The following is a 25627-nucleotide window of genomic DNA, read 5'->3' as shown; positions in this document are numbered from 1 at the left end:
CCAATTTGGCTTTAAATGTTGTGGCATTCAGTTCCCGCCCCGCCCCGCCCCCCCCCCCGCCACGGCCTCCGGCACTTCTAAGCAAGGGGCCCCTCCCGCGCTTTACGGCACCTCGTTGGAAAGTTAATGAGGAGAAAGGGCGCTGTTGCCGTTTGCGCCAATGGGCAGCCGGGTTGAGATGAAAACGGAGGCGTTACCGTAAAGCAGAAGCCGGTCGTGAAGAGGCGTCTCGCCCTCCGCGCCTGAGGAGCTTGTCATTGGAAGCGGCAGAGGCGGCGACGACGCGGGCGGCTCTTCTCCTTCTGCTCTCGTCGCTCCTTCGCCTCCGCCATGGCGGCGCTGGCCCGCAAGGCCGTGGACTACCTGCGCAGCAAAGACTTCAGGGACTACCTCATGAGGTGGGCGAGAGGAGGAAGCCGGTCTTTCTCCCCGCGGCCGAGCCGACCTTCGCGGGGCCTTCCGGGCGCCGCTCACCCGCTGCCTGGAAGGGGAAGGAGCTGCGGGCGCGCCTCGCATTTGGTGGGGTGGATTCACACAGCCTCTGTCTCCGCATCAAAGGGGAAACACGGGCGGGAGGGCTTGCAGTCGCGGCTGCGAGTCCGTGCGCGCTTGGCTCGGGAGAAATACAGTGGTGCCTCGGGTTACATACGCTTCAGGTTACACAATCAGCTAGCCCAGAAATAGTGCTTCAGGTTAAGAACTTTGCTTCAGGATGAGAACAGAAATCATGCTCTGGTTGGCGCGGCGGCAGCGGAAGGCCCCATTAGCTAAAGTGGTGCTTCAGGTTACGAACAGTTTCAGGTTAAGAACGGACCTCCGGAACGAATTAAGTACTTAACCCGAGGTACCACTGTACAGTTCTTTTTTGCGGTCTGTGTCTCCTGTCAGGATCTCCGTTGAGTTGCCGAGCGCTCCCATCTCTGGGTGGTCGTGGTGTGGTTCAAAATGGGCATCTCTTGATCCGCAGACGGGCGAAATCGGGCCTCCCTGCGCCCAGGGTGACCCTTGAGGCTCGGCTGGCATTCGGTGTCCTTGGGAACGGGGCCTGCGCGGGGAGTTTGCCGGCTCGCGGTGGAAGCATCCTGCCCGCCCGTTCAGGTGAAAGGGCCAAGAGTGCTGCTCTGCTGCTGCTGCTGCTGCATCCGATGCGTCTATATAGGAAGCTAAATGTCGGCTAGGCTGCTGACATTAAATATTCCGGGGGTGGGGGTGGGGAACAGGCCCTGCAGCTTCAGCCTCAGTGTTGTAGAAATGACAACTGCACCTGCTGAATATAGTAATACAGTAATGCTAGTAAACCCAAAGATGGGAACCTTTTTGACCAGGTGGACCAGATCTTTTATATAGATATATATTCCTCACACAGGCACACAGCCTTTGAAAGAGGCACGTCTCACCCACCTGCCAGTCATCAGATAGCATAATGATATTTGGTGGGACAACCCATCTGTCAATCACCCGGCTAGGTGGATTGACCTGCTCAGTCTTGCTTTCTGCAGGGGAAGCAGCTGTGCCTCTCTACCTGCCTCACACCTGATGTCCACATAGGTTGACAGCTTTGGAGAAGGTGGGCGTGGTTTAAGGAAGACAGCCTGATGGGCCAAATGGGGAGATCTGGAGACGATTTGTCCTGTGTCTGAAGATCCTCCTCTGCTGTATATGCTTATCTGGGATTAAATTCTACTGAACATACTGAGACATCCATGGGTGTAGTGGTAATCTTATTCATCTCTAGTTGCCATTTATCCCTTTTTAAGGAGAGGCCCTGTATTCTGCACCCACCTGTTCTGAATCTACTCCACAGAATAGGATGCAGGCTACTGCTTTGGGACCCTTTGGGTACCTCAACATGCAGAAGAAGGGGATTGAGCAAGTTTGAGTAATGAAGAAAACCTGCAGTGCTGTAATGACTGGTGGGAAGACACAAAATATTACATGGAGCGAATTGGACTTAAGATCAGAAATTATGTTTAGGATTAACCATGTTCTAAAGTGACATTGATTTGTTCCGTGCAAGTGAAATAGGCTTAATTGTGGGTGGGGTGCTTTGTTGCTAAATGCTAATGTTAAATATTGAGTTCTGTTAACTATGATACAATTGTTAACTATGATACACTACGTGTATAAACATGATGTGATTGCAGAAGAGCTTTATGCCCATTTCCATGATGACCCCAATCTGTTTTTACTAATGCTGTTTATATTGCACAAGATAGAAAGAGCTTGCACAATATACAGATCTTTCCCAGTCATTTGACATTGCTGCTTAAGACAGGGATGTAAGAAATCAAGACAAGGAATCTGTTTAATTTTAAAAGATGATGATCCTTTCCTTAAGTTAGGACAACCACTCCAATTCACATGCTAGTACTTTAATTTAATGAATTGTTATCTTCCATTCAAAATATAATAGAACTAGCTTTATCATTCCTATCAGTACTTTATTTAATTATACATTTTAATGCCAGCATTCAGAATATATGCTCTTCTCACAACTTTTTACTGTCTTTTACCACCTTTTACCAGCTCCATCTGGTTCACCTACCATAGCCATTCCAACAACAATATGGTTTTAATTGTATGGTTTATATACTGTCATTGTAAAGTGCTTGGACATTTTTAATGAATAGTGGTGTATAACTACTTTGATAAATAAAAAATAAACCTTAAAAAACCAATATACTAATGATAATAGCAGTAGGAAAACATCGAGGTTACGTTATTCTATTTCCATCAGCCCATGTAAGAGATTGCAAAAGAATAAAGGGACTGCCCCCCCCCCACGTTGCTTGTGAGTCTTGTTGCTAAATTGCTCTGTAGCTGGTATAATAAATGTTAGTTCGGCTACTGGCCTACGTTCAAAAACTTATACACACACACACACAATATATATATATATATATATATATATATATATATATATATATATACACACACACACACACACACACATATATATATATACATACACATATATATTTTGTGTGTGTGTGTGTGTGTGTATAGGGATCTCTGATTCAACACTATCCATTTTTTAAATCTTGGAGCTACTCTCTCTCTATATATATATATTTCAAAGTCTGCTGTACAAACTGTGATTACCTAGTAGTAAATGAATATTTAACATTCCAACGAAGGTTGTCTGCACCACAGATTACTTCATTTCAGTCCATTGAATTATTGGGTTGCATCTATGCTTTTGCAAACAATTCTCTCCTGTTCCTTACTCTCCATTTTTATTCCTGTCGTTGGGGCTGACTTTGATCTGAGTTGGGTTTGCTTCCCTCTCCCGCACCCCCAGATTTTTAGTTACTCTTCAAATCTCACAGTAGCAATCTGTAATTTTACATTTTTGCCATACAGAAAGTTTAATTGTAGATAACTTATAATTAAATCTCCATGACTATGCCAGCACAGCTTTACAAATAGGCCCATAAAAGTAATTACAAATACAGCCCACAATTACTTTTGCTAGTAATTGTGTATATGATTCACAAGAAGATGGCAACCAGTTTTTGTAAGGCTTCGCTATCTGATCACTGAACTCCAATTCTTTCTTTCCATGGAAGATTACGGTAGGTTAGTGACTACTTACAAGTCTGTTCTAGCAGCAACAATGGTTAAATTGTCTTATAAAACCAGCAACAACAGATAACATTTTTATAAAACCAAGCTGAAAATAAGTGTGCCTACATATGAACATTAACTTCTAGCGGAAGTGAAAAAAGTAACAGGATATGCAAGACAGGCATCAAACATAAACCAAAGGGAGCCATATGATGACAAGAGTTAAGGAATTAGCATGGAGCTTCTTTTTTGTCTTTGTACACATCTGTTTATAAACGATAGAGAGGAAATTCTGGTGTAGATATGCCCATACTGATTTCCTTACTGAAGCAATCTACTTCCAGTGTATCTTCTCAGTTTAAACTTTGGAAGAACAAGCAGGTTACAAAGGACTTTTGGGAGTATGTCTTGAAATGCTTGCAATTCTACATTTCTGCTCAGCTAATTTCAGTATTCCCCAGGCTTTCAGGTGGTAATGTTTGATAAGAGACATATTATTGCTCCATAAACTGTTGCCAAGCACATCCTGGTCATGCTGTTGAGTGCCTATGGTGCTGATTTTAGTGCTGAAAAGGTGGTGTTGATTTAAAGTATACTTATTAAATGTTTTTTTAAAAGTCAGAGCCTCTTGAGAGAATGGGCAAGATGACTATAGAACAATGAACTGTCCTTTGCCTTGTCGAGCTATGCAAGATTTACTGCATAAACAAGAACCTAGAATCTTTAGTCACTGGAATTGTTTGGGCTCCCTTCTCACATAACCCAAATAGGAGATAGTGAGATGATTCTTTCAATATGCCCAGCTTATTTGGATGTTCTTGCAGCTGCAAGTGATCTCATGGACAGTGGATTCCATGTGACTGGCAGGATATTTAAAGGCCACCTTATATGCAGCTCTTTTGCAATCCTTATCTGGAATAATATGCATTTTTAAAGGAGAAAGCAGATGATGATCCCTGAGAAAGAAGAAAGGAGATATTTTGATACTGGGAATTTTTTAAACATTCAGGCACGTGTAAAGTTTAGGCAAACTAAGTAAGATCCTAGATAATGAAGACCTTCTCATAGGGGCAGTTAGGATCATCGTTCTGGGGTAAAGTAAATGAAATATGTTGACTTGCAAGAGCACAAGGTCGGGGGAATGACAGAATGAAGACATTAAATTGGTGATTAACGGGTCATGCATGGGATGCTGAGAGAGAAACAGTTGTGTGGAATAATGAAGCCTTTTAATTATTTGCAGATACAGGCATAATGGAATATAGTAGCCTGAATTAGGAGTGTGCAAGTTACCGGTAACTACAATCCCATGGCACCTGCTTGGCGTGCCAACTTTAGCATTTAAAAGATTTGGCTTTCATTAAAACAAGTGGAGACCTGCAATAACTCAATGTGCATGGAAGGGACTGTGCAGAAGGAGGGTGCCTGTCCTTCACTGTGCTTTCTTCTTCTCATGTACGTCCTCCAAATCTGTGAGGTAGCTCTTTTGTTGTGACTGGCAGAGGATCCAAGTGGATTCTACCACCATGAAACTTTCAAAAGAGAGAGTGGCGTAGTGACCAAAGATACCTAACCTGGGAAAAGGAGAAATAGAGTTTTTGTACCATCCAAGTAATATTCAAAGTATGCCTCCCTAGTTCTGACGTGTTTATATAGGCCTGCATTCTGAATGCATGTGTGGCTGTCCCATTTTTCTGTTTTAGTTTGAAAGTTAATTTTTCAGGTGTGAAGCTTGGGGCAGCGCTGCATATGCTGCAGCTCCTTCTAACCTGGTAGCCCATGGCTCTTAAGATAGGCATTCAGCAGTTCTTTCAGTCTTCACACTGTGCCCTTATTTAACACAAGACTCTGCTATTTTTTATGGTCCCTTTTCTTTCTCTTCTGTTGCCCTACCTTAAAGCTAAATGGTTATGCTAGAGGAAGACAACTCACAGTCATATTTTTACTACTCTTTCCCCCTTTGCAGGTCAGGAGAGAAGCATTTATTTTGAAAATGGGGGCACCATGTCCAGAACCATTGTTAAAATAACAAGATACTGTTACTACATCTCATTCATGCATATAATGGCTCTAAATAAACTTATTGTGTCTCTTCATAAAGTTGGATATCTCAAATAGTGCAATAACCTTTAGAAAATGTCATGTTGAATATATTTTGTAGATAAAATTAGTTATGGCTCCTTATTTCTAAAGACATGAGAATATAAAACACATTTTAGTGATTTGTTGCTAAATGAGCACACTAAAGTACTTTGACTTTTTTGTGAAGAACTATATGTGGCATCTCTCATATACATACTAAATTTTATTTCATGAAAGCTAACAACTATTTATTTTCTCTTTCATGTACCTATTAAATGATGAAACATTATGGCTTCCCATAACACAGTACGGTAAGGCACCGTCTCTGCTTTCTTTCTGCCAATTGTAATTGTGCTGTTCTTGCTTAGTTAAGAACAAGCCTGCACAGTTGATGTGCTGTTCCTCTCTGTAGATGGGTTAGATAAAATATTATTTCTTCTGCTCCATTAGTATCACACCCACATTCAAATAGCTACCCTGAGATGTCAATAAACTTATCACTTGATACAAGTTTAGACAGAATTGTTGTTCAGCCATTCTCTTCTGGAGATATAAACTGCTCCTTGAAATTGTATATGACATTTGGTGTGTCTGCCTCCCACTGCCAAAAAAGGAGAGGGGTGCATTTGGTACAAGTACTTCATTTTAAAGAATGAATGCATTGTTCAGCTATGACTCTTTCCAGTACATAGACGTAGCAACTGCTTAATAATGCAACAAGGAGCTGGAGCTAGCTGAAGGGGTCGCTGCACTCTGAAGTATGTTCAAGGCAATTGTGCTGTTGTGCCTCTCCTCTGATGGCTGCAAAATTAGTTTGTGACTCCCCCAACAAAATAGCAGTGTGTTGGGAGCATTTGTTATTTCAGGAAACTATTGAACTGATCTTTGTAGCCAGCAATGCTATACAATTAAACTCCATATTGAAGCAAAAAGGGTCCCTGAGCCTTTGGTAATTCTTCTCCTCCCCTCCCCCCGCAAAAAAATCAGGCTTTATTAGTAATTATTAGTAAATCCAAGTGAGTGCCAAATTAATCCAACTCTCATGCAGCTTTTAAAGATGGTGTTTTCTTACACAGAAAATTCTTGTTGCTTACCTCTTACATTAGCAATGCTAATTCAGCTGGTTTCCCAGTAAATATGGGTATTTGATAATTCCTGAATATCCTATTAAGCAGTCTTAATATATATGTATGTTCAAATAAACACATTTCCCCTTAAAAAACACCTTAGTGACAGGAATCATGATGTGAATTTTGAAGCTTTTTGAGAAGCCTGAAAGTATACAGTACACTTCTTCTTTCTATTCTAAACCTTGGGAATCCACTAGACTTGAGAAATGACTTTTAGGTAAAAAATATCTAATTACATAGAATGCTTGCTTTGTCTTAATTGGACTTTCAGTGTAAGGTTATTTCATACATCCTTCATTTCTCCTACTGCAGAGTAAATGCACTATGCTAAACATTTTATTTGACTTAATACACTGGAAGAGAAGATGACAGACACTTTAACCAACACATTCTTAGTGTGTAAGAAATAAGATGGCTCCTATTCAGCATTACATCTTGAAATTCTGGTTTAAAAAATATGAAGAAGCAGGGGGATAAAGCATCCTTTCCTCTTATTATCTCCATTATAGCACTTCTGGGGGCCAGTAGCCAACTGGGGACTCCCTATTGCTGCTATTAATGATATGAAGAAATCACCAGAGATCATCAGTGGCCGAATGACCTTTGGTAAGTAGTAAAATGTTTAATCTAGGGATGAAACTAATTCTTAGTGTTCAGCAAACTTGCTTAGATGTGCAACCTACATTTATTGCTATTTCTTGAAGAGCTACATTTAATAGTATTTATTGAACAGTTCCACACCTAGCAATGCAGAATAGCAAACTACTGATCAAAGAGAATAATTTAACTGAGGTTGTGCATGCCTAAGGAATCTCTTTGATTCCTAGCTGATTTTCTGAACTACTATATCTGACAGGAGTTGGATTCTTGCAGTCATTTAAAGAACTTGGAGGGGCTGCTAGTTGACATAGATATAGTCCTGCCGAAAGAGGCTGTGAGGCCTATAAATATGTGACAGCATCCTTGGGTTTGCCTATCGCTATTTGCACATGCCAGCAACTCTGAGTGCAGACACTGTGTATATTGTGTATTTCTTGGGAACTACTAAATTATACAACAATGTATATATTCTGCAGCCTTCAAATGACTAAAAGCAGTTAATATTTAACTGCATCAACAAGGTGGTTCCTTATTACAATGCTGATAGCTTTTTTAAAATGCCAAAAAGACACTTTCTTTCAGATGATGAGTAGGTGCAACAAACCCAAAACACTTCCATGCCTGGCAATGCTGAATAACAAACTACTGATCAAAGGGAATTGAGGTTGCGCAGGCCTTTGGAATCTCTTTGATTCGTAGCTCATTTTCCGAACTACTGTATGTGACAGGAGTGGGATTCTTTCAATCATTTAAAGAACTTGATTAGTCCCAAGAGAAATGGAGCCAAAATAGGCCCACTGAGAAAAAGAGGGAGATAATCACAGTATGATGAGGGGAACCCTGAGGTTTGTAGAAGTACAATTTTTAGGAAGTATAGGCAGCAAAAAACACACACCCCAAAACAGCCCAATGATTACTTAGCATTTTCAGTAGCAAAAGCATCTGCTCCAGTAGTAATTATAAGATGATGAAATACATATATCTAATTGTCAGTGTGAAGAGAGGTTCACTTGGAATGTAATTAAAATAGTAATTGCAGAAATGGAGGGAACTGCCTAGTCAGAGTTCCAGAATACTCTAAAGTCTTGTTAATTTTACTTTTACAGCTCTCTGCTGTTACTCGTTGACTTTCATGCGGTTTGCATATAAGGTGCAGCCAAGGAACTGGTTGCTATTTGCTTGTCACTTTACCAATGAAGGCGCACAACTTATCCAAGGAGGACGATTAATTAAATACAAGTGAGTACACTTTTAAAAAATAGTTGTAACAATTAATGAGATAAACGAAATATTTTTTTTATCTCATACTTGTTTTCTTCATAAGCCTTGTTGGATGGAGACTTTTCCTTGAATCAACTTTTTATTTTTATTTTTTTCTCTTCTTCACAGCCTGGAAAAAAAGAACTGAGTGCCTGTTTAACAGGGGGAAATGGAAAAGGTGCTCCACAGATTACAATCAATGAATGTTTTTGCCATCCACAGTTGCTGTGTCCAATATTTTTGCATCGCCATTTCATTAAAATTCATGGCAACGTTCAATGTCATCCCATCCCTGAATTTTGTAGCCTGCCTTTTAAAAAGAACCACCCAGCAGTTTGAAACATTGCATCAAACATCTTGCCTTTCAAATACTGCATTTTTATATTTATTTATTTATGAAATTGTTCAGCATACACACATAACAACTCTTCAGGAGGATAAGAATTGTTCACAAGCTGCAACAAACAGGCTCTGAACCAAATTGTGCATTTTGATTTTAAGAATTTAACAATGGGTATTTGGCAGCCTGGCACACATGTACTCAAGAATGGTAGTTCTGTCTCCTTAAGTGCATTGTAGTTGCCATAAAATAGAGCTTGTGTTCAGAAGCACCCATTCCTGACTGTTTTTATAATTCAATTGTATTATCAGGCTCTCCTATCAGCAGTATGATGTTGACTGAAAAAGAGTAGTTGCTGAGTGACTGCTAACTGATTTGAATGTTGTATCTGTGCTCTTCCATATATTCAGGTCTTAACTCCATCCCCATCCCCAATAAATAAACTGAAGGGGGAAAACAGAAGTTCATTACAGTTTATGGGCTGATTCAGACAAAATCTGAGAGTGGTACAGGCTACATGTAGGTGGAAAGTAGAATTTTTATAGGATTATCTGTCCTGCCTCAGACCTGCTAGACATCCACACTGCAGAAGTAATGTTTGCATGGAGCCTGAATTGCAAATTCCAGCATTTTAGGTCTGAAACGTGGGATAATTTCCTGGGTCTTATGTCGGTTGACAACCATATTGTTTGGACCTATGTACCAGAGGAGTTTCACATGTGGATTGTTTGTAAACGTTATATTCAGTGCTTGGATATCCTGTTGTCTGTGGTCAGGTTTGCCTAGTGAACAAAAATGTGTGTACTTCTACATCTCGAATGTATGTAGACTGCACCCCTAAGAGCTGAAGTGTCCCACTTGTTGCAAGTATGCTGAATGTTGTGGATAGTCAAGTTATGTCTGTGTCCTAATTCCATTTTAATTGTCCCATGAAGCTATTACTAGAAGCTTTTAAATGTTATTTAATACAAAACTTAACTGCAGACTTAAATGAAGGCTTTTAGAGTGTTGAAGGATACTCCGGTCTACCAGAATTATAAATTTCAGCACAATGTTCTAGTTACTTCCTCCTATAGCACTTATGACTTTTATCAACAATTGTAAAGTACCATGTACTGAGGACATTGAACAGTTTTCTTTTTAGTTCAACAACTTTGGGGGCAGTAAAATTTCTCAGCAGGTGAAGGAGTTACAATATGAAATTAATTAAACTAATGGCAATAAACTGTTTTGAGAAAATTTTGTACTAACGGTTTTTCAGCTATGTTAATAAAAATGGTACTATACTTGCATTATTGGATTGAACAAAACAAGCTACCATTTATGAAAAATCTATGAAGGGTGGAACTTCTTGTGTGTGAGGTCCATTTCTGTTGTAAAGACTTCCAAGCTAATATTAATACATACGTTGGTAAAAGCATACAGGTAGTTTCTCTTCTTTTCTACTGACTTGCTAATGTGGAAGTGGGCTGTATTGATCTATAGATTGGTGTAAGGACATAAGGAATCCATGGGAAGAAGGTGCAAAAAAAGTCCTTTGACCACTGATAGTGCTAAAGTTGTGATTTTCTACATTTTAGTAGCTACTTCCTTTGTAACTGGGAAGAACATAAATATAAATGAATAGCAGATTATTCAAATTATTTTCATGGATTAGGACTTCATATTCCCTAAGTGATATAGCTCCCGAAAACCTTACATTGTTGCTACTTCCATATTTTCCTTTTTTTTTAAAAAAAAAAAAAGCAAAATAAATGCCAATGCAGCATTATCAACTGATGCTCAGCACTTGGCTATGCCTTATCTCACAAAATTATAGACTCTGTAATTGGATCTAACCATGCAGACATTGTGCTAGTTCTATGAAATAATACTTGCACTTTCTACAACTATAGAGGAGTCAGTGCACTAAAAAGAATTACAGTGGTACCTCAGGTTAAGTACTTAATTCATTCCGGAGGTCCATACTTAACCTGAAACTGTTCTTAACCTGAAGCACCACTTTAGCTAGTGGGGCCTCCTGCTGCTGCTGCTGCGCCGCCGAAGCCCGATTTCTGTTCTCATTCTGAAGCAAAGTTCTTAACCTGAAGCACTATTTCTGGGTTAGCGGAGTCTGTAACCTAAAGCGTATGTAACCTGAGGTACCACTGTATGTGGGATAATAGCATTTGGTGGTGGTACCTGTTGACATGATATGGTCTCTGCAAGAAAGCCAAAGAGTATCAAGGAATGAGGCAAGGTTGCGTGGGCAGGGAGCTCCATGACTTATGCGTAGACCCACCCCTCTGTTTCATCCCAACTAATTGCATCTTCAGGGGCAGCGATGTGGCGAAACGGGAATGTACTGCATGTATGGCGAGCTTGGGCTGCCCAGACTACAAGACTCCCCTCTGCCTCACTTATGTGGCCCAAAGGAAAGGAGAGCAATACATTTGGCACCAGCTTGGCTGCAGGAGTTGTCAGAAGGTGTATAAGGCATCATCCAGCCATCTTAGGGCTGCATTCCAGATTTGTGTACAGTTTACTCCTTAGCTCATTCTTTTCCCAAAGATGTCCTGCAAGGCAGTGCAAGTTTAGGATCAGAGTTTTCCTTCCCCTACTTGAGCTCCCTTTATCTGTATATATCTGTATATCCTTAAGATTACACATACTCTGTCTACCACTGCCTAGGCAGATCTCATCTATCATTTATCCTCTGAATTAGCTATGCTTATCCTGGACTGCTCCTTTTAGTGGCATTATTTCCAGTATATATATATATATATATATATATATATATATATATATATATGAGACTCATATATATATATAGACTCATATGCAGGTTTTGGTGTCCTCGGGTGTCTTCCCGTGTAAAAGTTGGGGTGTCTAGGCGACGTTTCGACGAGGTCTCACTCGTCATCTTCAGGCTGGTGCTTTCGGCTTCTTGTTACTGGAACAGAGCAGGATCTCAGTGTTTGAGTTCCTATAAATACTGTAGAGGGGGTGTGGTGTATAGCCTCCAATGTTCTGGGCAGAGAGGAAGTTCCCAGGCTAGTGTGCCTTTTCTTCCCACCTAAGTGGTACTCAGGATATCACTCAAGAAATCACTCAAGATATCTCTCAAGTAATTAAGGAACAAAAGAAGAAAAGGCACACTAGCCTGGGAACTTCCTCTCTGCCCAGAACATTGGAGGCTATACACCACACCCCCTCTACAGTATTTATAGGAACTCAAACACTGAGATCCTGCTCTGTTCCAGTAACAAGAAGCCGAAAGCACCAGCCTGAAGATGACGAGTGAGACCTCGTCGAAACGTCGCCTAGACACCCCAACTTTTACACGGGAAGACACCCGAGGACACCAAAACCTGCATTCCTGTACCCGTGAAAATCTACGAAAACATAGACTCATATATATATATATGAGACTACTGAAATGTGGGCGCTGACCCAATTATTGGATTTAAAATTATTACTATTATTCTGACACAGCAGAAAATCCAACTCTTTTTGCAATGATTCAAATAGGATGATGTCAAAAGAGGGTGAACAAGAAAAAGCACAACTGAAATTTGTAGGAAGAATGTTTATTAATGACGATGGTTTTTGTAATGCCCATTTGCCTCACTTATTCTTAGTAAGAATGACTGCATCCCATGAAACTAATATTTTATCATTCGTATGGTACCCTTTCCCAATACACTCAAGGCAGTTCTTCAGTTTAAAATGTAAAAATTGAAAAGAGAAGGTAAAAACAGCCTTAATACGGTCATAGAGCAATACATGGGTCGTGAGGCATTGCACAATTCTTACATGTGGTTAGAACACACAAACCTAGGCGGCTTCTGATTTAGCCATTGGTTTACATATATATATCGCCATTTGTTTTATCTCTGCCATTTGTCACTGGCGGTTTTATGTTCTATTTTGTGGAATTATGTTTACTTGTGCCAGCGCTCCGAACACTAATAATAAATGCAGCTCATTGATAACAGAAGGAACCCTCAGCGAACGACACGCCTGTATCTGAATGTGATGGATCGGTTCGATTAGAGAAGAATTGAGGGTGCGATATCTGAAGATCGCTGGAAGAAAAGTCACGTGGATACGAGGATGGGAACAAAACGGGTAAGAGACAATACAAAAAAAACCAAACAAAAACCAAGCTGACTTCGGGTTCTCCATTGAATGTAAGTGGGGGAAAACAATGCCCCGCACATGGCGGCCTTCGAAGAGAAACCGGAAACGAACTCTGCTGCGTGTGACTTAAGCAAACCGTGAAGGGGGCGTGGCCAACGGGTATTTTGATCGCTATTCGGCGAGGAGAAGAAGAGGGCGGGCCTACTGATATTGGCGGGGTGGGGGTGGATTTGGAGCCAGGACAGTTGGCTGCACCCAACTCAAAGGTGTTTCCGGGTTTTCCTCGACGGCCAGCTTCCGGTTTAGCTTTCCCTCAGGAGGCGGTTGCGGCAGAGGAGCTGACAAGGCGAGAGCCCCGCGAGGAAGAGCAGTGTGGGCGCTTCTCGGCGACGGGGGTTGGCGGCGCTGAGGGGCGGCTGCCGCGGCAATGGAGAAACTCCGGCGGGTGTTGAGCGGGCAGGACGACGAGGAGCAGGGGCTGACGTCGCAGGTACGGGGAAGGGCTTCGCCTCCCTCGGGACGAGCGCCAAGACTCGGGACGCGCCGGGTCTGCGCCCATTTACCCGGGAGCAGGCGCTGGCACCGGAGGGAAGGCGGGTCGCGCCTCCCCCCGCTGCCCTCGCGGCCACTCGCTCTTCCTTCTGTCCCCCAGCCAAGGGAGGCGACATCTTTCGCTTTCCTTCGGCCTTAGTAAGGGAACGGAAACTAGTGGCGAGAAGTTGTTTATTATCGGAGGACGGCAGGGGGGGGGGAACCCTGAGAGCATCTATAAAAGGCGCAAAGAAGAGGGGATTAGTGAAACCTCTCACGCCAGGCACTCCTGTCTTTCACTGCCTCCCGCAGTTTGGTCAGACTCATGTTCGTAGCTTCGAGAACACTCTCCAACCATCTCTGTCATCCCCTTCTCCTTGTGCCCTCCATCTTTCCCAACATCAGGGTCTTTTCCAGGGAGTCTTCTCTTCTCATGAAGTGGCCAAAGTATTGGAGTCTCAGCTTCAGGATCTGTCCTTCCAGTGAGCACTCAGGGCTCATTTCCTTAAGAATGGATGTGTTTGATCTTCTTGCAGTCCATGGAACTCTCAAGAGTCTCCTCCAGCACCATAATTCATAAGCATCAATTCTTCAATGATCAGCCTTCTTTATGGTCCAGCTCTCACTTCCATACATCACTAGTGGGCCTCCATAGACTGTGGTTATTTGTGGGTGCCCTCAGGGATCTGCAGATGATTTGAGGAAGGGACCAGGCTTTGGATTTGACAGCATCTCCTCCTCTGGTGTCTCCCCCCAAATCTTCTGCAGGAGCCAGAGGACCAAGGAGAGTTTTTGCAATCCGTGTTGATCTTGGGGAAGAGGCTTTTGCCCTTCTCGCATTGGGGAAGGTGGGTCATTCAGATCAGAGGCAAGAGCATTTGTATTGTATACAGAAGGATTTAGGTTCCCACACTGGCTTCCTCGGGAAGGACATGGAAATATTTATATCTGAAACGCCTAACTGGTTAGATTCTGATGCAGCCTGAGGCATTGTTAGGAGAGGAAGAGGTGAAGTTGGAATGTGAGGATGAAAGGCAATAATTTGTCACTGCTTTATTTTGCAGTGGTGCCTAATGAATGAGTATCTGCTGCAAAAGGCTAATGGGCACAGATACATCTGGCATCTCTTGCCCTTTTACTTACTAAAGAATAGCTTGGTCTGACCCCTTAGCTCAGATTAAGCAGTTGTGAAATGGAGTGGTGGTTTGCTAATTGTGGAGTGTGTTTAGTAAATAGCTCACTCAGCTTCACCTATGAGCAACCACAACACAAATGATCCCATCTGTTTAACAGAGGCCTTGAAAAAGGAAACATATTGGCCCCCTCAAGGTTAACTACGGGTATCTATCTACTAACTGCAAATATAGATTATATTTCCTTTCTGTTTTCAAGTTAATCTGGTCTGGCTTTAAAGCTCAGTAGAAAAACGTTTCTCCAAAATGGTTTTGTTCACTTCTACATGTGGGCAGCTGCAACACTGTATGATGGGTTATTTTGAGAATTCACCAGCTTCATAAAATCTTACTTAAAAATAAAAATGTATATGATATTCTGAAAATGCTACACATTTAGCTACTCATGAGGCCTTTCAGTTCTGAATAAATTCCCCTAATGTGGATTTAACTAGCTTCAGAAACGTATGGAACATACATGGACACACTACTGGGACAGGGTAATTATACTGAGTAAAGCGGTGAGTAAGCCATACATAGTTGTGTCAAGGCTAAACACCATAAATATGGATCACAGGTTTTCCTGGGATATTCAAAGTTTACAAAGTTTATCTCAAAATGAGGAAACCCTAGTCTCTGATCAGGAATGTCAGAGTTGTTTGCTATCTCACTTTTGGGTGCTGCTGTTGAATGTTTGTATTTCTTTTCCTTGCTGCCTATATATGGATAAAGATTTTGATAGGAAAAGGTAAGTTATACATTGTTACATTTTGAAAGCTTTAAATTAGTTTTGGTCATGGAAAAAGACATTTCAACAGAGTAGGAAGTCAGCACAATGGCCTAAGAAAGTAATATCTGGTCCCTGATAATAGCTCTATGAATTAAAGGTGGGGACTGACAAGAACAGCTGCAGATACAACTATCTCCTTAAGCATGAGGCAAGGGCAGGGAGGGAGGGAGGGAGGGAGGGAGGTGGAAGAGAGACATTCAGGAGGTCTTCCATTTTTCCTCTGCAGGCTAATCTTTGTAATTTTCTGTGGCCTTGATTCTTCTAGGTGGATTAAAAAATAACAAGGTTTTTTATTTTAAAAATTTAATTATAAACAGCTTGCCAAAATTAAACCAGAATATAATCATGTTAAATCTACAAATGTTAACAGATCATAATGTTAAAAGTTGCATCTCAATATAAAGAACTAGCAGGGAGTGCTCAGAGCTGCCCTCTTGCCAAGTTTGGCAACAATACCTATGCTAAAGAATGGGTTAAGTCTCACCAAGGTCATGTTTTGGTCCTCCATCTTGATTCAAGATGGCGGCCAGTATCCAGACGTCAATGAAGAGTGCCACCCACACCTCGGGGACCCTTGTGCCAAGTTTGGAGATGATATCTTGAGATGCATCCAAACTTATAGAGAACAAATGGACGAACCCCTTTCCAAAATATATAGCAGATGAAGTATGGGAGAATTTATTTTTAGATCAAAAATAAGTATGGCATGCCAACTCCTATATAGTGCTGATAAGGGTTTGATGCGAGATGGGATGGGAGCAGGAACTGGAAGTTGGCTTGGACTCCTTGGCTCCAGGAGATGCCACCTTATATCACTTGGAGGATCATACATTATGTCCATCAGATTAATCTTGTTTACTCATACTTTTACAACTTCTAACTGCTTATGCTGTTCTACTTGCTCTCAAAGCAAACAAGAACATTTTCATTTTACATGAACATAAACTGCTCTGCCCAGTTCAGTTCCTGCCCTTGTTTTTGGCAGGTTTTGAGCCCTTAATTGGCTCTACAATGGCAGAACACCTGTGTAAAGCACATGGTCTGTAATGAGCAAAAGTTTTGAGTTTCTTTTTTTAGGGTGGGGGCATGGGAGCAAGACATGAGAGTCTTCCAATAAAAAGGTAGGGAAGGAGTAAGCAGCAATAGGGGAAATGTCCTTCTTAGATTATGTCTCTTACATAGCTGTAAATTAACATGCTTTGGTGGACAATCAGTACTCTTAAGAGCGTGCTGGAGTTTTCAGGTCTTTCAACCTTTGAAGGGAATGCTGTGCAGAAGTGTTTGAAAATAAAGACCTGTTCATGTGCTAGACCTTGTTGTGAAGAGGGCCACCTCACCTGGCCATGCCCTCAATATTGTGCCCCTTGTTGTGGATCCCAGTTGCATGGATAAGCCTATGTAGCTAGCTCCCCCTTCATACTTCATGAATGTGTAAAGGTCAGACAGAGGGGTAGGCCTGGTTGGGTGTAGGAGACTGGTTTGCAATATTCACCATTGTGCATTCCAGTTTCAAAGACATTAAGGAAAGATGTTCAGTTGCTGATATCCTCAACTTTTTGTATTGAATCTCCAAAATTTGCATGCTGTCTACAGTGAATTTGAGGTAGGAGTAAGAACAATGTATTTTGCCCTAAACATACTGGAGAAAAAGCCAGATCCTGAAAAGACAGTGGTGTTCTCTGTTCAAAGTTCTTGAGTTGGGGAGGTGAAGAGACAGCCTTTTCTGGACTGGGTTGCGCTCCTCTGAAAGGTAGCTTGGTGCTCTTGAACACAGTACTGTCCCTGAAGGTTCAGGTTTACAGAATCATAGAACTGTAGAATTGTAAGGTACCCTGAGGATCATATAATCCAACTGCCTGCAGTTCAGAATCATGCAGCCATCCCATACGCAGATTGAACTTGCAGCCTTGGCATTATCAGCACTACACTCTAACCCAGGCCCTCCAGATGTTTTGGGGACTACAACTCCCATCATCCCTAGCTAACAGGATCAATGGTCAGGGATGATGGGAGTTAGGTTCCAAAACATCTGGAGGGCCGACTTTGCCTATGCCTGCTCTAACCAACTGAGCGATCCAGCCCGAAGTGCACAAACTCTAGAGACGGGTTGTTAAAGTTAAGACATACTCTGTACATGCTCTCTGTTATTTAGCAATTATGTGACTAGCAAACCATTAGTTGAGAAACCTGTTTGTGTAAATTGGTCTAAGATATAGTACTGTTAGAAGCTAATTTATTTCTTTCTTTCTTCACCCACAGGTGCTTGATTCTTCAACTCTTAGTTTTAGTACTCGAGTCAAATGGTTTGCTATCTGCTTTGCAAGTGGAATTGTGTGTTCCATTCTTGTAAGTAAAAACTTTGTAGAACATATGAAAGACAACTTGGTTTCTTGGATCTCTGCTTGTATTTCTTTTTACTTTCTGTTCTTGAACAAAAAAAAAATTAGAGAAACATAAAATTCCTTGGGCAAGCGATAGTAAATCTTGATGTTCAGAAAGTGGTGTAGCTCTCATGGCACTGTCTTGATTTCATTTGAAATGAGATTGTATAATTCACCTCAAAATTCCCTTGTCCCTATAAAGCTGTTATAGTGGTATATGCATTTGAGACCAGCCACCTAGTCTCAAATGCATATACATGAAATTTCAACATGCAGGGAGATTTTTTTAATATATGTGAGAAAGCCATTCAAACATGGCGATCCTTGTAAGGGTTGTGCATGACAGGATATATGTTCATATACTGCTGATCACTTGCATTTATTAATCACATTTGCCTGTAAATATGAGCTCAGACCAATTTCAGACCTAACTCTTAAAATAAGTTGAACAGTGACAATGATAATTGAAATTATATTTAATTCATTTATATGCCACTTATATGCCAAAATGTCTTTACAATTAATAAAAATATCAGCATGAATATTTAAAAACATTCAACCATTTTTAATAAGCTGTCAGGGAAAGCCTTCAGAATTAAAAAAAAGCATAGAATGGAAATTATAGAAGTAGATGGCCGTTCCCTGTTAGAGATCTCCCAGAAATAGTCTGGGTGTTCACACAGAAAAAGGGCTGCTTCACATCATGGCCATTCTTTATTTTATAAATGTGGGCATGCAGGACAAGGTCTCATTTGTAGATCATAAAAAATGGAGAGGCATTTATCTCATGGCCTGAGCTGTGCGACTTTTAGATTAAACAAGACTAGCCACATCATTTTTACCATTCTGAATGGAAGGTCCCTTGTAAGATCTAGGTTTCCTAGTGGTCTTATACTGAGAGACAGAAACATGTACTGGGAAGTACTGTTGATTTGAAATATTATTTCAAATAATTCGTTTCTTACAGTCAGGAAGATGTGATTTACTGAATTGGCTTAAATTTGGGCTTCTGCCTTTTTTAGTTGTACTTTGTAAGAAGAGTAATTGTATAAATTGGTAGATAAACTGATTGACTTATACATGCATTTCTATTAATTCCAGATATTTAAGTCTGTCACAGTTAAACACTTAGAGGTAGTTAATTAACATCAGTATATCTAGTTGCCAGCAGAGGGTAATATTAGAATGTGCTAGATGTTTGCTGTTGTGTTGATTTTGCGTTAGTATATTATTTAATGCCTTACCACTCTGACATCACCACGCTTCTAAAGTTTGCAACTGGGCTTATTTCGTATAGGGGACAGCAATGCTTTGGCTCCCAGGCTCTGGCACAAAACTCTTTGCAGTGTTCTATACCTTAGGAAATATTGCTGCATTAGCCAGGTATGGACAGATTTATTTATTTAAAAGTTTTAATGAGATGTGTAGTTTTACAATTCATTTGGAGAGAACTGCAAACTGAGAAAAACATTGTATATTGTACTTTTAAAAGAAAGGACATAATAAAAATTGAATCTCTTTGTAAAATGAAAATATCAGAAAATACTGATATTTCACAAAAGGAACTGGGGCACACCTGCCTATCTGAGTAGATTACTAGTATGCACACCACCCTTGTAAATAACCCCACAAAAATGACTAGCCTGCCAAATAAGTTGCTAGTTTGCAGGGGATTGGTAGCCTAAGGATCTAGACCTCTGCCCTCCTTCCAGCAGATGGCTCCATTTCTATGCTTTTACAAAGGAAATTTCCCTCTTATAGGAGCCATGGGACAAAGGGCTCCATCCCCTCTTCACCAACCACCTGTTGGTTTGCAAGCCCCCTCCATAGAGGCTGGCCCCTCTCACTGCTCTCGGAGCTTGCTTACCGGTAACCTCCTCTGGCTGATATCCAGACAGACCAGGGAGATTTTGGATAGGCGACATTTTCCCAAGCTTGGGCAAAATGCACAACCCCTCCCTCCTGCTTCCGCAGGGGAAAGAAAATAAGTCAGAAATATATTTACATGATGTTTATTTCTGACATTACAGCTCTAGAGAAAAAAATACGTCCTTTCAGTTCAGTTCTTCTAGCAAGTCTGACAAACTTCCTGAACATGCGCACTCGGAAGGTTTTAAGTTACACTCTTCACAAAGACTTATCCAGCCTGTGAACGTCCTGGGAAATTCTTTCCCAGAGATAAGGGTATCATGTGGTGTCAACAATCTGGCTGTCTGCAGCGGTGATGTTTCCATATACTGACACCCCCCACTCACCAGCATGCAGTTCCTTGTTGCGTATGGCTACCAGGCAATCATTTGCATGCAAAACTGATTACATACACATTTTTCCATGTACTTACTTCTTCAATATTAAGTAGTTTGCTCCACCACCAATTTTGTCTGTCAAGAACTTCAATTTTGAAGTTTTTGCACTGCAAAAAGTCAACTCCTGTTCTTTCTCTGCTTTGTCCCAGTAAAACATGGGTGCGTGTCTCTTTCCAGTATCCTTGGGAAAGATCATTAAATCCATCTGGATATTCTAGGAGTAATTAAGCACTGGGCTACTTGCTGGTATTGCAGACATACTTCTTAAAAATTAGACAACATCCTTACGCTTTTAAAGCAATGTTTTTATCTGTAACACTGTACCCTTTTTTTCTCTTTTTTTTGGTCTGCTAATATGACTTGCATCTGAACTTTTGGCAGTTTTTTAGAACTGGGTTAAAACTTGTAACTCTGTAATGCTTGAGTAATTTAAATCTGTGGTGATTCTAAGGAACAAGTAGAGTGCCACTGCCACAAGGAGGCAGCTGCTTCATGAAATTCGCAAACTAGCTGGATTGCAAGGTCTTCCTATCTTCTCAATGTAAATCAGTTCTCCTCTCATCATGCTTTCAACACTAATAGAGGGGTATGGGGTTTGAACTATAAACAGTGCCGTTCAACAAACACACATGCTTCTTTGGTTCAGTTAATGGCAGACATGCTTATTGATTAATTTCTTACAACCCAGTACTTGCTTCCTGATGGGCCCTGTGAAACAACTGAAAAAGATGTTTGAACCAACAAGATTAATTGTGACAATTGTTATGCTGGTAAGCTGCATCTTTTCTGTATTTGAAAATAATGAAGCGTAACGTTAAGTTTCCCTGAGGGTATTCTGGCAGGATTGGTATTTAAATTAGAACTTCATAACATCACTGAGATGTTCCCTCCCCCCAAAAAATTGTGTTATGTATTACATATCTGTTTTTAGGAGAAATCAGAAAATGGTATGATAAAAGCAGACATTTGAAGAGTGTGTTCAATTTTATCAAACTAATTTTTTCAGCAGAATAGGTAATTCAGGTTAGGTTATGACTGTGTAGTGAGCTTACGTAATGCTTGGGTGGTATCTTTTGATTTTGAAATGAGAAAATGGAGGGGAATGGGTACATAGTATTTCTAGAAAGATACTAAATAAAACATTGCAAATGCCAAGAATGCACTAACTTGGGTAGATTTTCTACACTCCAGAGTTTTAGTGGGAGAATATTGCATAAATTATGTATTGCTTAAGTATATGCTGATATGATTCTCCTTTTTTCCAGTTGTGTTTTATCTGTACCCTATGTGCTGTGTTCTGGGTAAGTAATATTGTCTTCATGTCAACCTTTCTGGGTGTATTGGCACATTTGGAATTTTGAATGTGCACCACCCCCTCTGTTTGTTCTTCTTCACCCTCCCTTGGTTTATTCCCCTCCCAACAAAAAGTGTAGTACACACACAAACCTGGTGTTTCCAAGGGGTTTGGGTAAAAGTTTGATCTAGTGGAGTTAAAACAAACCTCTTGAATTTGCATGGGTTCTCCAAAATCCTATCAAATTAAGCTTATATTGGTAGACTACACAATAAAAATTGCGAATCTGATATTTGCCAGCACCACGGAAACATTGATCCAATGCGGAAAAAACTTCCTAATTTTAATTGGATGACAACAAAACTACCAATGAAAGACATAAAGCTTTTGTAGACACACAGGGAAAAAAGGAAATTTCTCAAGAGCACCATTACATCCAGGGGTGCCATACTGGTGACCTCTTACCAGATTTAATGTGTCATCAGCATAAATTAGTTTAATGTTGAAATCTGTGTCTGTAGGCTTTGCTGTGTCTAACTGAAGTTTGAAAGGTCCTTGGATTTAGGGCTTGTGTAACCCACTCTAAATCAGGCATCGGCAAACTCAGCCCTCTATATGTTTTTGAGACTACAATTCCCATCATCCCTGACCACTGGTCCTGTTAGCTAAGGATGATGGGAGTTGTAGTCCCAAAACAGCTGGAGAGCCGAGTTTGGGGATGCCTGCTCTGACTCTCCAGACATGTCGGACTATGATTTCCATCAGACCTAACCATTGTCCATGCTTGGTGGGGATAATGGGAGTTGGAGTCCAACAATATCCAGAAAACCATATGTCCCCCACTCCTGCTCTTAGTGTTTTTACTACTGATGTAATCCTGGCCGTGTAGTGTTTACTTTCATTTTTTAATAAAAACATCTAGTTAACATAAAATTTTATATGGGGTAAGCAAGTCTAGTGAAAATATTTGCATATTTAATGCTGCACTCCTATATAAGCTTGCTTAGGAATAAGTCCCATTGGCTTTGGCAAAAGTTACTTCCTAATAAATATGCATACTTTGGGCTATGCCCTCTAATGGAAGTGTATAGCAATGCATTTTGCTCGGGTGTTTTAATCAGGGTTAATTTGCCATTGGAGCTTCTTGAGACTCATAAAATTTATTGATTTTAAAAACAGTGTCAACAAGCTCACCATATGTTCCTTATCTCCTTCTCTCTAGTGGGGCAAGAAAGGGCTAGCTCTGCTCTTCTGCATTCTGCAGTTCTTGGCAATGACCTGGTAAGTCATTATAAATATTTTTAGCACTACTGTCATATAAAACTCAGCATGTAAGTATGGTATGTTATCTTGCAAGCTGTGCAATGTGATATTGCTGTCTTGATCCGTAGCCTTTTAAAAAAAGTATCTCCTCTGCTTCAGAACTTACTGCAGGTATATAAAAAAAGCAGAATTGATTTATCTTTTCTCTCTTCTTCCCTGCACCCTCTCCCACCTGTTGCTTGGATTTTAAGGTCCAAGTAGGGCTATAGGAATAAATATGTATGTGTGCATATTAGTAATTTTTAAAGTGTGTTCTTGTGAGCTTTGAGATTTCTGTGAAAGTTACCAGGAGCTCTCCAATGATATCAGGAGTAATGAAAGCAAAAGCAGGGAAGTCCATTTTTTTGTAGGCATATACCGTTGGAGGTCATCCAGTATTAGATGGGGGGAAATAGATTCCAAATTGTTTTTTTTTGTAAGAGTTTTCTAAATTTAAATTTATTAAACTGCATGTAGGGGTGAAGATAGTGTCCTATTTTATTACAGCCTTGTTTACTGGTAGCCATGGGCAACAAGGTATTTCATGCAGGTGAATGAGTGCATTAGTGCAAGGAGGACACTGTGTTCCATCCTACCTCCGTCAGACCCTAGCAAGCTAGTCACTTGTGCTTATTTTCAAGGCTGCTTTTGCTTCCTCTTGGACTACTTCAGTTCTGTGGCACATGCATAAGGCCAGCTTGTGTACTGTCTTGCAGGAGGCTGTGTAATTTGCTTGCAACAAAATCTGAAATGGAGAGTGGATTCAGGAATGCCTTGGCAGTACACCTAGTTCTTTCAAAAGCCCTCTTATTCTAAACTTACGTATAATCTAAATAGGTAATCTAAAAGACATATTGCAACAGGTTGACATTGTAGAAGGTGGAGTAAAGCAGGAAGAGTGGGCTAATGTTAACTTTTCCTCTTTCTCTTTCAGGTATAGTCTGTCATATATCCCTTATGCACGGTGAGTCAGCTTGCTCTTTTGCCCTGCAAAAATAAGAGCCTGTATAGTTATCTTGCAGCTTTAAAAAACTGTTCTTGTGAGAAACTATTCTTCAGATTTTTTTCCTATGTAATCGTATCTAGCACATCTTACATCACTAAGTATTTTACAATTGCTATCAAAAAGCAAATGTCCTGTTACACTCAACTTAACCTTGTACTGTGCATCTTCTTACGAAGTTGAGCTTCTAATATTCCCTTCCTTAAAGGGCAGAGGATTGTTTTGAAAGCAACACACTAGTTCTTGTGATGCCTAGTTGACAACCTGCCACCAAAGAACAGCTAATTTTGTACACTCTGTCTTGATACATGCTTACTTGAAAGTAAATTCTGTTAAATTCAGTGGCATTTATTCCTATGAAAGCATATTGATCATCATGATATACTGCTCAAAATAAAACAGGGACAATTTCACCTGAGAATGTATTTATTGAAAGCATAGTGAGGAAGAAGATTCCTTTCCCAGACCATCAGTAACACAGTAGCCTGGTTCACACAACATGGTAAGTCAAACTATAATTTGCTGGGACCACGTGAACTCCTGGAGAAATGCTCACAGGTGTTTTATCTCCTCCCTGGTCCTTTTTAGCTTGGCATTGAACTAAGCTAAGGTTTGGCTTAGCATGCTGTCCAAAACCAGATTTGTGGTTAAGGCATTTCTTTAATGACCACAAGATGCAGTCAAGGTTTGATTGTGTCATACAAACCAGATTTGTATCTGATTTCCTGGAGTTCATTTGGTAACTAGATGTTGTTATCACAACTGTTGTGAGTGTTATGATACTAAATGTGGTTGATAAAATTAAAATCCAGTATAGGCATACAACACATGGTGAAATTATCTTCTTTTCTTTTCTTTTAAAGGGATGCAGTGATAAAATGTTTCACGTCCTGCCTAGGTTAAAGTAAACTGAGAAGAAATCAGCAATATTTTTGGAAGCCAACTACATTTCTCCCAAGTCTACTTGGATTGTTTCAGCACCTGAAATGGTGAAATCCACCTTCCACAATAGATTAAATTGTGTTAGCAAAATAATCTTTTAAAAACACACTGCACTGGCACATCAGGAAACCTTTAAATATTTGTTCTTAAAATATTTGGTAATGTCAGAGTTTTAAAACTGTTGCATCAGGTTTGGCTAATATAGTTTAATCTCAAAACTAGATCAAAGTAGTCTTTGGGTTTCAGGTAAAATGCATGTAAATATTTTTGTCTAAAATTTGCTATTTATCGTACCATTTGTGCATTATTGTTACATGCTTTCCCCAAAGAATTTTATAATTATTGTAAAATGAAGTATTTGCCAAATTTATAGCTAATGGGGCTTTTTTGAAAAGTTAAAGTATGCGTTAGCCTGGAAAGACTGTAAATGTGTAAGGCTGTTTTTAAATGCTTGAACTTCTTGTTAAGCTTATATTTTAAATGCCAACTTTTTGTACTGTGATACTTAAAATACACTTGACTAAAAGTGCTTATGAGTAATATATTAAATCATTGACTACAAAATAAATATACTTTAAAAATATGCACTCTTGAATTGAAGATCTACCTGTTTTGTAGAATAATTTCACTTGGATATTACTGTGTTGGTTCATATCCCATGCCAAACCATTATATAGTAGATCCTTGGGCTTCCTGTTTACTACTACTACTTCTTTGATGATCACTCGTAGCTAGGTAAGATTGTCTTCCATTAACGTGATCTTAACAGTGAGTACGCTGTAGTTTGCAGGGGACTGAATGTGTA

The 25627-nt window shown here is 40.3% G+C and overlaps 2 protein-coding genes across 2 annotated transcripts; both read left to right on the top strand.

Annotated features, from left to right (window-relative positions):
- Positions 1-212: 212 nt before the first annotated feature.
- MPC1 (mitochondrial pyruvate carrier 1) lies at positions 213-10399 on the top strand. Its single transcript, XM_081855214.1, has 4 exons — positions 213-402; positions 7289-7385; positions 8486-8618; positions 8769-10399. The coding sequence occupies exons 1-4, from the start codon at positions 331-333 to the stop codon at positions 8785-8787; spliced, it is 321 nt and encodes a 106-aa protein (XP_081711340.1). The 5' UTR covers positions 213-330; the 3' UTR covers positions 8788-10399.
- Positions 10400-13349: 2950 nt separating this feature from the next.
- On the top strand, positions 13350-25405 carry SFT2D1 (SFT2 domain containing 1). The gene is made up of 8 exons (XM_081855210.1): positions 13350-13591; positions 17854-17940; positions 19273-19358; positions 20970-21051; positions 21547-21582; positions 22798-22856; positions 23812-23841; positions 24744-25405. Exons 1-8 carry the CDS (start codon positions 13529-13531, stop codon positions 24781-24783), a joined length of 483 nt encoding a protein of 160 aa, XP_081711336.1. The 5' UTR covers positions 13350-13528; the 3' UTR covers positions 24784-25405.
- Positions 25406-25627: the final 222 nt, after the last annotated feature.

The sequence above is a fragment of the Podarcis erhardii genome (assembly GCF_964252035.2).
Source record: "Podarcis erhardii genome assembly, chromosome: 3".
Taxonomy (NCBI): Eukaryota; Metazoa; Chordata; class Lepidosauria; order Squamata; family Lacertidae; genus Podarcis; species Podarcis erhardii.
The sequence above is the reverse complement of the archived record's forward strand: the minus strand, read 5'-3'. Positions and strand labels throughout refer to the sequence as shown.

Coding starts and splice junctions, on each gene's coding strand:
- MPC1 (XM_081855214.1), top strand. CDS start 331: ATGGCGGCGCTGGCCCGCAAGGCCGTGGACTACCTGCGCAGCAAAGAC. Junction 403..7,288: donor GGGACTACCTCATGAGGTGG/GCGAGAGGAGGA, acceptor TCTCCATTATAG/CACTTCTGGGGGCCAGTAGC. Junction 7,386..8,485: donor CAGTGGCCGAATGACCTTTG/GTAAGTAGTAAA, acceptor TTACTTTTACAG/CTCTCTGCTGTTACTCGTTG.
- SFT2D1 (XM_081855210.1), top strand. CDS start 13,529: ATGGAGAAACTCCGGCGGGTGTTGAGCGGGCAGGACGACGAGGAGCAG. Junction 17,941..19,272: donor GAATTGTGTGTTCCATTCTT/GTAAGTAAAAAC, acceptor TATTTCGTATAG/GGGACAGCAATGCTTTGGCT. Junction 21,583..22,797: donor CCCTATGTGCTGTGTTCTGG/GTAAGTAATATT, acceptor CCTTCTCTCTAG/TGGGGCAAGAAAGGGCTAGC.